The following is a 15,198-nucleotide window of genomic DNA, read 5'->3' as shown; positions in this document are numbered from 1 at the left end:
TATTGGTGGTGGTAAGTGGTTGCATTTTAATATTCTCTTCCCAGTATTTTGCATGTTCTGCTAATCAGTACATGGCTGGCATATTCATGAAGATAAACACCTTTTGCGCCTATTGTTTTCTAATTTTAGAGACACAAACTCTATGTGCAGCTGGTTAGCAGATAGATTGTACACATATTTAGATTGAATGTGTTTTTATACATGCAATCTGTGTATTCTAAGATTCACAATATATCCTTGAATAAAACCAAGCTTTTGTTAATTCTGCCTTGCAAGTTAAACAATGTAGCATTTTTATGAAGTTCCAAGATTATTGTTAACTCCTGGTGCTTCTTTAATGCAAGGTATTTGTAATGAATATATCACACTAGTAGCCTGAATGTTTTGTGAATCGATTGTTTATGGAGGCTTAGGGAATAGCCACTAAACTATGTAGAAATCAGAAATCAAGCACTTAACATGAGTATCTATCGAAAAATGAAAAATTGTGCCTATGAAAGGTAAAAAATTGCTTCACCTTTCTCTTGCTAAATGGAATATTAATATGAGGAATGACCTTTCGGATATTTTGTCTGCCCTCAGATCAGTGCAACTCAAACATCATTATTAATCCAACAGATGAGTGTATGTTGACTCTGCAGGGCATTCTCGTTGTCGGTGCATTTGCCACAAAGTGGGTCCACATTTTGTGACTTAATATATACAGCAATCTGTTAATATTTTAAGGGGGGGTTAATATGTTTACAGTTCTATACTTTGCACCTGCTTAATGCTTTCTTTGTCTGTGACAGATTCCCTTTCATTATCTAGTGCAACCCACATTAATGTAAAACAGGACTCTAAGGTCTACTCTATTTTCCTCCTACAACCCCTCTCTCGCTCATGACACTTCTCATCTCACACCTGACTTACTCCACACCAGTCAACATTCATATGAACTTCTCATTTCCTCTCTCTATACCAATTTCTACGGTTTGTTAATACTTTTCTCTCTGTTTGCTCATGTAATGAGTCAATAGATTGGTTGCTCCTCATTTCTGGCATAGACTTGGCCGATTATGAAGCTTTGTCAGTGGCCTCCTTTCAGGAAAATGAAGAAAATAGATAGCATAGCACTTTTCACTTGTATAAATAACCCTTCCATTTCACAAATAAAGCAAAACCACATCATACCATGCTCGTTTGTTTATCTAAAAGTTTCTGTTTTCAATTTTGCCCACAACTCTCTTTGGTTGTAAATATAATATTCAGTTAGGGTCTGTTTTGGGATTTCTCTCTGCTGCTCACTCTGCTTGTGTTGCACTAATAATGTCTCCCTAATTAAATGTTCCTGCTTCTCTGAGCATTAATGACCTGGAGACAGAGGATGCAAATGGAGGTTACAGTGTGAGCCTCGCCGATGAGGCTGGACACTGCAGGCTGGTTTTGTCCCCTCATTACTAATGTTTGGCTTGTAGCTGATGGCTTCTTGTCATTTTGTTCCCCTGACTTTTTGCAGTAAATAGCATTATGCTCCAAAACCCATGCTGTAGACTGTAATTGGCAGGATCTCACCACTCCTCTCCACTCCTGTTAGTTTTGCTGTTGCAGACATGGCAGAAAACAGACAAGATGTAAACTCATCACCTCAGGGAGTTTCAAATACAACATTCATGCTTTTTTTAGATGTCCTCGCTGTCTATCTCTCTGCTTCTCATGAAAATCACAGTCTCCTTCACAATCTCTTCCATCTTCTGTTATATTTTGACTTGTTTTTCTTGTGCAACCTACTCTTATGATCAGCCAATCGCAGTCAATCCTATGCTGTAACTGAGATATATGTCAGCTGTGACATTTTTTCATCACGTCTCAATAAACATGGTATATTGCATCTGAGAACAATAATCCATGTGCAATTGTATAAGAGCATTCTCCTGAAACAAAACAGCTTGGCAACAATAATCAAGCATTAAATAAATAAATAAATAAATAAATAAATAAATAAATAAATAAATAAATAAATAAATAAATAAAAAACGTATTTCCTCGTGAACTGTAGCCTTCTTCCACAACCAGGTGTGTTTTATTAACTGGGCTGTTGGACACTGATGCCCCAATGAGGGCACTAAAGATGATGCCTGAACAGTGATTCATTTTATTGGGGTCTGAATTAGAAAAAAACAACAACAACCAAACGATACTGACCAGCACCTAAACTGAATGAAAAGCATTTTAAAGAAATTAGGAATCTGTGTTTGAACTTTACTGCCTGCTCCCTGTCAGCAATTATTTCTTTTATAGAAATTGCTTTCCCTGTGTAATAAAGAGAACTTTTGATTAATTGGGTGGGAGCAAAAGGTCAGAAAATGGCAATGACATTTTGTTTTGTGAACAATCATTGGTAACTTTTTTTAAGCCATCATGGAGACAGAAAGAGAGTATTGTAATAATGCATGTGAAGTCAATTGCATCTCTGCATGTCTTTGACTCACATTGTGATGGTAATTTCGCCATGCATATTTGTTTCAAGACCGCTGCAGTGAATTGTATTTAGCTGGTGCTTCTGGCATGAAAAGGGTGCGGAATGGGAAGCCATGCTGTGCTGCAGAATGCACAGCTGCTGATTGGTGCATGTAGATCTTTTGTATTGCTTTGATCAGAGTTTTTCTTTGACAAGCCTGAGGCAGGAAGTGGTGCTTTGCTGGATGTCTGATTAAGCTATCTGAGATTTGAACATGTGCGGTTTGTCATACAAAATATGCCACAAATAATACTGTATAAGTTGCCATGGGCTGATGAGATTGTAATCAAGGGAGCAATCAAGAGCAATCAATCTTTGTATGAATACAAATTAAATGTAAGTTATGAGGAATATACTCATTGTCCTATTCTTTGGACTAAGCTAAAATGTTTAATTAATGGTATTGGGAAATATGTGATTAAGTTTATCAAATAAAAGCTATGAATATTTTTTTTCTACTGTTAGACTGTAGCACAGTCATTATTTTTTCAGATATCAAGCATCTGTGGTGTTTACCTTCAGAAAAAATGATTTTTTTTTAAAGAAATAAAACTCTTCAATCAATAGACAGAGAAATAGGATGCATTTGATTCTTTTTGGAAAAAAGCTAGATGTGCGATTATTTGGTGTGGCATGAATGTGCCCTATTGTGCTCACCAGAGGTTTTTTAAACCATAAAGGTTACACTTACTAAAGGTGCAACATGTGTGTTTATTCATTATAGTTCATGCATTCTTACACATTGAATTCTACACAACTTTTTTCAGATAAGAAGGACAGGGTTTTGCCTGGAAATGCCTCCTACAGCAAATATGAACTGCTGATTCAAGTTGTTATGTGTTTTTTTGTTGTTGTTTATCTCAATAAAGCCACCATGCATAGCAAAGAACAGGTCACTCGCACAATACTGTGATGACCAACATCCCACAGTACTGTAGACATTTCACATCTTAATGGGGAGAGAGAGAGAGAGCAAAGTACTGATGCATACACACACAGATATACATAGGCATTTAAATGTCACGTTTCCTAAACACAGTGCCTTTTTCTCACTAAAAACGTTTTAAATATTTAAATTATTTCTGTGATGAAATTCCAACATCTATTCTGCAAGCCACATTCACAACATCATGCTTTAAATGCTGTCAGTAAGGTGTGGGCTGTAAATTTGTAAGACATACTTCATTTGTGGTAAATGCACTCAACTGAACAATTTGAATAGGATGTGTTATCCTTTCATTATTCATGTCTTTTTGAATTGACTGTATGTTAAAGCCCTCCTGTTGCTTTATTGACTGTATACTATAGGGGCTGAGTTTCCGCTGTCCAAGGCCCATAGGAAGCATAGAATCAACACTTAATGCTGAATGCACAGTTGTCTTCTGACCTGAACCTCAAAATGCAGTTTATTTATGCAATTTAAATAGTTGCCATGGAAATAAGGTCATGCTTTGTTTAAGAGGATTTTGATCTTAATGCTTTTAGAAGGCTGTGGGCCTCATTGTCCATCAGCTAATTAATTAATAATGACTCAGAGAAATAGCCAGTGTTCTTAGAACAAAATGACTCCAGCTTCTTTCAGTTGGGAAATACTACTCATTTTCTGTGTTTGCTGTCTCTATTATAATAGAATCAGCATCAGACTAACATTGGGTCCTAAGCTTAGGTGTAATTTGCTTCTGTATGATTGCTTTAAATTTGTAGACAGATGTGCCTTTTTGCTTTGTAACACTGTGGGAGAGCTTGGTATTATCTGCTCCAGAGTATTGTTTTCTCACCCAGAGCTTGTTTCTATGGCCCCAGGGCTTCGTGGTGCTCTACTGCCATCCATGGGTGTGCACAAATGCTGCCTTTTCACTCTTTAGTGGGCATTTTCACTATTTGAAATGATTTAAAATGCCCTTTATATTGCACACCCCAGGTCATTAGCATTTCAGTCCTTTATAGATGTTTATTGGAAGGAACGATGATGTGTATAGAATGGTAAAGCACTTAATAATTGCATAACATATAATTATAAAGATGTTGGAAACATACTATGTAGTGCTAATGCATGTATAAGCTTGCAGCAACATGGGTACAATGAATATATCAAGAAAAAAAATCAAACTTCTTAACAGAAAGGATAGAATCTGCAGATGATATTTTATCCACAAGGACGTGTGAAAAAAATGTGGGAGGAAAGGGGAGGGTAAATGCTAAGGAAATAATAGAGGGGGACAGAGCAAGAAGAACAGCTCATATAGACACTGAAATGTTGCAGTGAAATTAAGATGGCTGGTTATTAAAGTAGAAATTCGAAACAATGTGTCGGTCAGGAAGATTCATGAAATGTATTAAATGAATTCAGGTTAAATGGCTGGCTCCTTTGATGACTGATATCTAGTGATAGTGTGTTCTGCATGCAGATTCTGTGATTAGTCAGTCGATGGGCAGAGTCTTGAATCCATTGAGTTATGACAGATTGTCACCATCAAGCTGTCGTTATGCTCATCCTTTTTTTTTTTTTGTCCATCAGTCTGCAGGAGATGGCATCTGACCTGCGCTCTGTGAAGGGAATTTTAAATAGACCAGCACCTCTAGACAAGAAAGGCAAGAAAAGCAATCATCAGTTTTTATAATAAATTACTAATTACTCTTGATAGCATGTCTTTTTTTAACCAGTTTTAAAGTCTGAGTGTATAAATGCAGTTTGGTTTAGGAATAATTTATTTTCTAATGTGGTTTACTCTGACTCTGAAAATGCCAATCCTATCTTTTTAGTAAACAATTATGGAAGCCGCTCTGCTTCCCATTTGCTCCAAATTATCTCTCAGTTTTCTATTAATTCAGTTGATGTATGCAGCACTTATTCTCAAGCTCAAGAAACTTTACAGTTCAAATTCATATCCATTTTTGTATACAAAGAACAGATTAGTGTTTAAGGATGCTGCTAACCGAACAAGTACATTAATCAAGAGTAACGTCATTCTATTCAAACAGGACTGCAAAGTATAAAAATACCACACCAGTAAACACACTGAGATGGCTGTTTTCTGCATTTTAGAATTCATTCTGTTCCAAAATAACCTTTACAGTTCAACTTTGAGTTTATAGCATGTGATAGAAATGAATATCAGGTTTCCAGTTAAAGAATTTCTTTTTTTAATTCAATGGCTATTTTTTGTCAATGATGGCTCAGTAATGAGTAGTTCCCATTGTGAGTTCCTGACCAAGTTTACTGAAAACAAATTCATTGTTGAAGGATATTTAAATTCATATCTAAATCTTTGCTGCCACCCAGTGAAATTAAATGTCTATAACTACATTCATTTTGGAGGGTGTGTTAAGGAAAATGGTTAAACAAGTTCAAAACCAAGCCTTGCAATCTAAAATAATTTGAGTTAAAAATCTTTTCCACCATTGATTTTTAACTAAAAAGTATTTCATTAAATATAGTATTATTCTATTTATTCATGTTATTACTTATAACTGCTTTAGATTATACCATACATTTCATATGCAACAAATATAACCTGAGTAAACTCAAAATGCATAATTCAAATAATGTTTTTATTTATTAGGGAAAAAAGCTATTCAACCAAACAGGACCGCATATAAAAAAGTTATTGCTCCCCTAAAATCTAATAGCTGCTTATAAGAAACTTGGCGGGAACAACTGCTTTTAAGTTTATTTTATAGAGTTGGCAGATACTTTCATCAGAGCAACTTAAAAACAATATACCAATATAGTTAATACCGAAACTAATAATTTGCTACTTAGAAGCAAGACCATTAATCAGGCTCTGTCAGGGTGACAGTTCAGAAAAACGTGATGCAGGCATGGGTGGTGCATTAAGGGATTGAAGTAAAAAGAGCAGGAAGTTCTAGAGTTCTAGGATAGGTGTTAGGAGATGCTTTCTGAGAGATACTTGAATACAGACAGGGACACCCTTGTTCTGGTTTGCACATCATTATCAGAAACTGGCAATTTAGTTTTTTTTCTTGCATTGTTCTGGAGAAATGTTGGCCAACTCATTTTTTAAAAAAATTCTTTTTATCCCATCTTTGACATTTTTTTAAAGATGAAAAGCATGATTGGAGACCAGACTTTTTCTGGCCACTTCAAAAGATTCATTATTTTGTCTTTGGGGGTCATTGCAATTGCTGGTGTGCAGTGGATCATGTTCCATTCCGTGAACATTCCCTGCTTCCCTTTCTGGTCAACAGCAGAACGATTTGTTCCCTCAATTAAGGTATATTGTCAAAACCTGAAGTGGAAAATATCTCAAGCCTAACACACTGCTACCATCATGTTTGACCTTTTGTATGATTACCTTTTTTTCTGAAATGCCTGTCACTATAGATCTAAAGGATTGTACATGTGCATGTTTCTTTTGTGGTATAAAATAAATCGGGACATAAAGAGTTGCTCCTTTAGATCTCTTCTTTGGCTACGTTTTTTTTTTTTTTCCCAGTCAAATTAAGTCAAAGCTGTACTTAAGAACTTTCAGTTTTGGTCAAATTTGGCTCCACCCAGTGGACAAAAGCTGTATTTTTTTGCCTGAAGGAAGACAACATTTCCCATGCAGACCAGCTTGGTAAAGACCATAACGTGGTAAAATCCTGATCTCCTGTTTGCCCGCAGTTGGACTAAACTGAAATTTCTGTCTCCAGTGGCACTTTGAAAGATATATAGATCCCAACAGGAGTGTACTGCATTGCCTGAATATCAACCATGGACAATTTGCACAAATATGCAGGCTGTGTCCGAATGTCCTCAATCACTCAATCCACCCCTCAATCACCATATACAGTGGGGGCTCTATGGTAGGCTTAATAGAGAACTCAGTTAATTGATCGTTCGGACAATTTATCACTTTTCACTTCCCGTTGGTCATGTGACTCCTGCTACCCGCACTCTGCCTGTGCCATTTTTGTTCTTTCTTGCCAACAAAGCAAATCCCATGATGCTTTGCGAGGAGAGCTCTTGCAAAGCATTCTGGGATTAATCTGCTTGACTAGTGACCATGGCTGTGCTCGAATTTATGGGCTGCGTCTGCCTGGACTGGATCCTTCATAGTCCGTGAAAATAAGGAGACCGGAACAGTTTTGGCTGTGAATTCAAACAGGTCTAGCCTTCGGTGGCTTTTACAACCAAATGCTCTTTCGCTTAGCAACCATGACATTTGACACACAAAGCAGGAAAAGAATGAGTACTAAACTTTTCCAAATTTTTATTGTAAAGTGAACAAAGACTATACTCATGAGAATACAGAGTGGAATAAAGGTGACAACCACCGGGAGCATGAACAAATAAAAGCAAATGTAGTTATATTTACCTTAGCCAGTTAAATAACATGCTACTGTCATTTTGCACATCTCTTATGTTGCTTTTATTTCAAAATATCAATTACTGTAAAAATGTCCATAGCTGTATATTGGTTATTTATTCTCCAGGTGCAAAGTTTTATATTGCTAAAACACTTTACAGTACAGTATTTTTATTGTTCATCTTATAACTCTTTACTTAGACTTAGACAGACTTTGTTGTCATTTTGTACACACGTGTGCATACAAAAATAAATTTTGTTCAGTACAGCTCTCATGACATTTTCTTTTTATAAAGTACAGCCGTGATAAAGGTAAGCAGCAGTGAAATGTAAACATACGACTGTATATTAGTTACAGATCCAACATGCAGTTTTTTTGAATAAAACTCTATTATATAACTATTATATAACTATTATGTTATTCTTATACATATGTCTAAGGTCCACATTTGTGTGCATTTATTTCTATAATGTTTTTACTGTTGTTAACCAATATTTCCCCATTGCGGGAAAATAAAGGGATTTTCTAATTTATTCTATTCTTTAAAAGGGGTAGAAAGATAGAAGTAAATCCTAAGAATGTTTGTATAAAAAATATCCTATTTTCAACAACAAAAAGTACTTAGTTAAGCAAATTTTGTAAAATAGCAATTAGAAAATAAAAATCATATCAGATTTATAGTCCCCATACTGCAGATATATTACGCGCCGCACTATGATGTAATCGGCCTTCAAATCTGCCCTTCGGAGGACGCATTTCATTAATTCGAACTCAGCCCATGGATGACCGCTACTTTTTAAGGTGAATTGTGGGAAATTTTGAGTCCACTACTTTTTCAGCCACCTGATATTTGGACACTTATTTAAAATGCAGTAACTCCTATATATTGCTCTATATATTGGTTAGGGCAGAGATTCGGACACTGCCAAAGTCTGTAAGGGAAATAGTCGCATCAACTTTCTTCTTTATAGCAAATGGGGAAAGGTGGAAGGGATGCATGCCATAAAGCAGCCTGCATATTTGTAGTTGTTTTGTTTGTGTGGGTTACTGCCACACTCTAAGGTCATGACTGAGGTCTCATTCAGGTAGTTGTACGTCGATGTATAATCACAAAAATTATGAAAATTTTTTATGAAGGCTGAAAAGTTACTTAGCTTTGGTTTAAAGCAAACAGTATAGTAATACATTTTTTTGGCATGGGTCAAGCAGCTTTTGATAGTTTTTTTTTTTTCCTTTAATAAAGGAGATCACTTAAAAAATACCTTTTGTATTTCCTTGGGTTATTTATGTCTCAAATCAAAAAAAATTATTTGATTGATAGAACCCAAGGGACGAGAAATCAGCAAGTATTAAATACTATCTTTTTTGATTTCTTCTCAATCAGCAAAGTCATCTTATGTGATTTTTTTTTTTTTTGCAATTTCCCTTGGTAACCACAAGGGGGCAGTATTGATGCAATAATAGGAAAGCATATAATGTGCAGCCAGCAGGTGAGCTGGAGTTTCACTTGGAACACAGAAAGCGATTTCTCTTCATATCACTTCAGCACAGAAGAATCCATGTCAGTCACCCTGCAGCACAGTTTGCCCCCCCAACACCCCCACCACCACCACACACATTCAACTGACAAACTGAATAAGTCAGCAGACCCTCAAAAGAGCAAGATAACAAGCTGACCATCTCCTTATGTCTTAGTTTGCATTTTGTCATCATTATGTGTTAAAAAAAAGAAAACCACCAGTAAAATTTCTGACCAAAAAAAAGGTAATGAAAAAATTGTACGCTCTGTGAAGTTATTTCAGGCACAGCTTTCCTTAAATCTACACGATCATAGTGTACTTCAAAACAAATGTTTGTCTTTTCTAAAATATGCAGAGAACGCTTTAAAGGGTAGTCCCAGATGTAAGCATATACCATATGTCAAGTGCTTTATGAAATGTCCAAACTGTGCTTATGTAGTTCAAGAGAAGCATAAAAAACCTGCATATAAAGGAAGGCATGCTAGCTTATGTTTGTCTTATAAAAGTAAATGTAAAAGCAAAATACAGCACTTATATCATTCACAAAAACCCTGTAATATAAGGTAGTAATTTTATAGGGGGGGTTACACTTTAATTTGATAGTAATTCAACCCTCTTCAAGCACATTTTTATGCTATGAAAATAGTGACTTACGAGGGAATACGGCTCTGCGACTTCCTTATGACAGAACAGAGCAGGTGTGTAAAGTGAATGTATAGAATATATAACAGTGTCGGCTGCCGGCACATCTATACTGTCATAAAGCACAAATGATAGATGAGCTGTCAGAAGCAGCAGTAGGCAGAAGCACCTGGATCTCTCCCATTTTTAATACCATGCCAAACCAGCTGTCCAGCTTTCATATCTATCACGCTGTATCCTCTATTCCGCACAGACAGGGTAATTAGACTGCAGGAAAGTCTGCTGTGAAAAGGATGGCAATCAGATGCCCTGGGCACCCACATGTCACATAGCATAGAGAACAGATCAGCGCCCTTAAATCAGTCTCTCTCCATTCAACAGACATGCATGCACACTCACACACCTTATCAGGCACACTCAAAAAAAATCTTTGAGTCATAAAACAACAACCAAATGTCAGAGAAAAAGAGAGGGAAGGGACAGACTGGGAACATGCATGCAAAAACAGAGCAGAGGCTTATTGGGAGGGGATGAGATGGAGAGGGAGCCAATGCGCAGCTCTGCATCTTGAGGAGGAGAGAGGGTGGCGAGAGAGAAAGTGGGAGGGAAGCTGAGGCAGTCACTCTGAGAGGAAAGGTTCCCAGTGTGATGATGTTGGATGTGAACTGCTCTTCTCTGACCGGTCTCTGCTTCCACTGTTTGGCCGAGCAAGAGCATGTAAATAAGATAGTTTTGCTTAACTTATTCTGAGGGATTTGCTGCTGCTCCACCTGAGCAGAGGCTGACTGGCTTGTTGGTGTCCCCAAGCTGTCTGCAGCAGAGGTGGGGGGGGGGAGTTGACTAAAGCCGAGGTCTAGGCTAAGGCAGGGCAGGGCTGACTGTTGGGCCATTTGAGCCAGGCCCCACAGGAGGAAAAAATGACTGTTCCTATGCTTAAGATCGGGGCAGTGCTCAGCACTATGGCCATGGTGACCAACTGGATGTCTCAGACGCTGCCTTCCATAGTGGGACTCAATGGGACAACCGTATCAAGAGGGGGCACTTCAGAAAGGATTGTTAGTGTGAGTATGTCTTATTTTACTTCATGCAGCTTTATATGCACTCAGTGTTTTTCTTCATGCATGTCCTTGGAAATCAAGAAGAATATTCAAAAGATGACAAAACAAATGAGTGAGAGCAGAAGAGAGTCATAAAAAAATAGATAATGAAGTTGGATGAATGTTTTCATTATTAGCTAAAGAAAACTGCTGTGACAGAGGTGAAGTTTCCATATGAATGGTAGACCAAGAGTCTGAGTCAGAGAGGTTGCTGTATCAAAAGCAACACATGATTCAATTAGATCTACATCTGAGATATGAAATGTACATGAGGCAGAATTGGATCTGGGCTTGTGAGCGATGAAGAATGCAACCATGAAAAATGTGGTAAACCATCTGGTTTTGTGGGGCTGATGGGAGGTGGAGAGCTTTACTGAGTGATGTTCGGGCTGATGTTGTATGTCAGTCAGCTCCAGGGAGGGACAGACGGTTCTTCTATCCAAGGTTTGGGTGGCAAAGACTTTAGACAATTTTACTATTTTCCATGTGCCCCATTCCTTTACTTTGCCTTTTAATGCTCTCTTTTTGAATACCTATGACCTTAAAGTAATTTTGAAAGTTGAGGAATAGGACCTTACATTATCAATGGACTGTGGATTGTCTGCATTTATGTCCAAAGGTTTAATTTTACTATTTTAGAGCTACAATATATTCAGTGCTCATTTGTGTCAACTTGAATGTCTTTTCTTCTAAGCCGAGTGAGTTTTTATGGCATCTTACCCATTAGCCAAATGCCCTGATCTGTTGAAATGACAGAAATTGAATATCCCAAGAGGTGATGACCATCTGGATATACATCGATGGAGGCATTTGTGCACATTTGTAGTAGAGTATGCACGTACGAGTGTTCAGATGTTCAATCTATCTCTGAGACATTTGTGTCTCAAGGGTGAAAGTCCGTCTGTTTTATGAGAATGCTTTTTTTAATCATAACAACCATCTGCCACTTTTATATCTTTGTTCTACCATGAAAAATTATCTGGGAGGATTTACTAAAAAAAAATCTGAATTCTTATTTCGGTCTCTAACATATATGTGTTTGGCATTGTGTTTTTTTTTTATTTTTTTTTTTAAGAAAATTAATTTACAAAATCTTACGTTAAGTCCAAACCTTTCCCTGATTAACCATACATTTAGGTTACAACATTCCATACAGAACAAAACTCTTCAACCCATTCTATCTTAAACCCAGAACATGTAGCTTAATATTTGCATTTCATAATAAATAACAAAATTATCATACATTATCGTGAGTGCATGCTGGCTTTGGGGAAATTACAAGGCATAACCAGTGGCAGAACAAAACTTCCCACATTCACTTTGAGAAATTAAAGTTACAGTATTTAGAAGAGAGTTTGATGCTTCGAGGAACATCGGCATTATAAAATACTGTTGTGATAGAAAACATGTTTGCTTTGTGACAGGAATATTCTTACCTGACAAACAATTGCATTGTATAAAGCACTTATTTATTGTAAAAAAAAAAGCCTTGCCTCAAAATCCCATCAATATTAACGAGACGTTTGCCCCAGATGATCTTACAAGCAGGCGTGAGTCACAAAATGTTTCGAGCTACAATCAAAGATAATCGGGCTGCTTTCTTGTGATGGTCTTGTGTTGGCGTGCCAGTGGCTGTTAGCTGGCTACTCCCCACTCTGGTGCTCATGCCTGCTGCTCTCTGCATCGTCCCTGCTAAGAGCTATTTTCAAAGTCTGCTTCGCTTGTTTGCTGTGCTTGTTTTCTCACCAGCTGATTTAAGAACACAGCTGACTGAGTATATGTACGTATGCCTTTCTGCAATGGCACTGAGCACAACCTATGCCTGGATGGTTTTACATGTCTGGGTAGTGCAGACCTGTGTATGTTTTTGAGGGAAAAATTTCTAGAACCCAAATACTTATATTAAACAAGCATAATCACATACAAAGACCTCTGTAGGCTTTAAAGAACAAAATGTATTCTTATCAATTCATTTAAGTTTATTTAGTATATAGCACCAATTCATAACACATGTCATCTCAAGGCAGTTTACAGAGATCAGATCATACAGTGAGACTGATTCAAAGTTTTCTATCTGAGGAAAACCAGCTGATTGCACCGAATCCAGAACTTGAAAGCAATCCCTCACACCAAGCATGCTTGTAGCGACAGGGGAGAGGAAATTTCCCTTTTAACAGGGAGAAACCTTAAGCAGAAAGAGGCTCAGTGTGAGTGGCCATCTGCCAAGGTCGACTGGGTTTAAAGGAGACACAAGCAGACAGAAAAAGAAGCAGAGATACAAAAAATAACCATCAACCCGCTCCACAGGTGGTCACATCCAAGAAACACACAGCCAGGCAGACAAGCTCTGAGCCAGCTCCCATGTCAGAGAATGAAGAGAGCACATACTGTACAGTTAGTCACAGTCAGAGAAACTGGACTACACTAAAAAACATTGCTGTTACAAAAGAATTGTCTTCTATTTTCTTTAAACAACAGTCAAAGATCACCGGGTAAATGAAAACCTATTTTATTTTTTTAAGGGAAAAAGGCTTTTTAAAAATCCACCCTGCACATTTTGTGAATAAATAACTTTTCCAAAACTCTCCACCACTACAACAATCATGGCAGTGATAAAATAATGATTAGGGTAGACTTAACTGCTTTAAATTTGAGTCGACTTTTTCTAAACCTAGATTTCTGCTTCTCACTGGAAAATCCTGAAGCAGAATGCCCGGCCAATCAGCCTTTGACCTTAGGCACAGCAGTGTTACAGGAAATTTTAATTCCTGTGGTGTAACTTCGTCTTGCTTCAAAACTATCAAGTGTTGTTTATTTATAACATTCTCCAAAAAAATGTTATCACAACTGTTTCAGTGAAGTAAAGAGCTGTTGACGCTTATTGCACACACTTGATTGCATTTGTTGTCTGATAATCTGAAATATGAAAGTTTGCCAAATAGTAAGAAATAAGAAACCGATTAGATATTAAACACTTTTTCACGGTGCAGTTTTTAAATGCTTTGTTAATCCATAGACAATGTGAAATTGAAGCAACTTTAATTTATTGAGTTTTGTGAGAGTGCTAGAGCTAGAAGCCCTTAGGTGATTCATTGGGAACTGCTGAGCTTTTAAAGTTCAGTAACATTGGTTTTAGTTTGTCCAGTATAGGAAAAATCTGCTTGTGGAAATTTAGTCCTCTTACATACTAACAACTGTGAAAAACATCACCTAAGGCTACTTAGGATGCTTTCAAATTGATAGGTGTAATAAACAGGATGTTAAATACTTAAATTACCATTGAAAGCCTAGATAATTACAGTAAATCAGAAAAAAGTCATTTTTACAATCAAACAAGAACATCAAGAGAATCGTTTTATCTTTTTTTCCTATTTTTTTCTAATAAAACCTCCTTAATAATATCCATTTCAACATTGTCTTTCTAAAAACAGGCAGTAGTTCAGGTAAGACAGAACAAGTGAGAGGAACCTAAATCTGTGGCATTCATACATGTATAATCAGTATTTCAATCAAAATCAGTGAGGCAAAACATCTGAAGCAAGATGTTTCTGCCTCACTGAGATGAGACGTCCTTTCAAATATTCAGAAAGATCATGCTGTTAAGTTTCCGATCATTCAGCACGACTGCTGGTCCTTAAAATATATTTTTATTATTCAATTGGTTTCCTTTTCTACAGTTGCCCAATATATAAGGCAACTGTAGAATTGCACTAATTTTCCCTATCTGTCATTATTAGATATGTCTAAAATCACACCATTTCAAAGTTTGCACAATTGTTTATAATGTGTTATGTAATTTTTTTAATGCTAAAAGAAACAGTATGTAGGGCTTGATTTGTTTTGGTGTGCTAAAAACATAAAGGTGTGCTGATTTCCAAACTAAAAATAGACTGTTTGCTGTGCCAAGATAAGAGAGCCTACTGAATGTATTCCAGTAAACCAAAACACAGTTGATTTTGGGGTATTTTAGCTGATGGATGGATGGATGGATAAGATAAGAGAGCCTACTGAATGTATTCCAGTAAACCAAAACACAGTTGATTTTGGGGTATTTTAGCTGATGGATGGATGGATGGATGGATGGATGGATGGATGGATGGATGGATGGATGGATGGATGGATGGAT

The 15,198-nt window shown here is 36.9% G+C and overlaps 1 protein-coding gene across 2 annotated transcripts in view; it reads left to right on the top strand.

Annotated features, from left to right (window-relative positions):
- olfm2 (olfactomedin 2) overlaps positions 1-15,198 on the top strand; it is a 52,420-nt gene that overhangs the window by 15,179 nt on the left and 22,043 nt on the right. The window contains exon 1 of one of the 2 annotated variants that reach the window (XM_015372119.1): positions 10,893-11,036. The exons of the other annotated variant lie outside the window; for it this stretch is intronic. Coding sequence (XP_015227605.1) covers positions 10,893-11,036 — 144 coding nt within the window. Of the gene's footprint in view, positions 1-10,892; positions 11,037-15,198 lie in introns of those variants that run through there. 2 annotated transcript variants of the gene reach the window in all.

This window comes from Cyprinodon variegatus, unplaced genomic scaffold (genome assembly GCF_000732505.1).
Source record: "Cyprinodon variegatus isolate N-32 unplaced genomic scaffold, C_variegatus-1.0 Scaffold68, whole genome shotgun sequence".
Taxonomy (NCBI): domain Eukaryota; kingdom Metazoa; phylum Chordata; class Actinopteri; order Cyprinodontiformes; family Cyprinodontidae; genus Cyprinodon; species Cyprinodon variegatus.
Note: the sequence above shows the minus strand (reverse complement) of the source record. Positions and strands in the feature narration are given on the sequence as shown.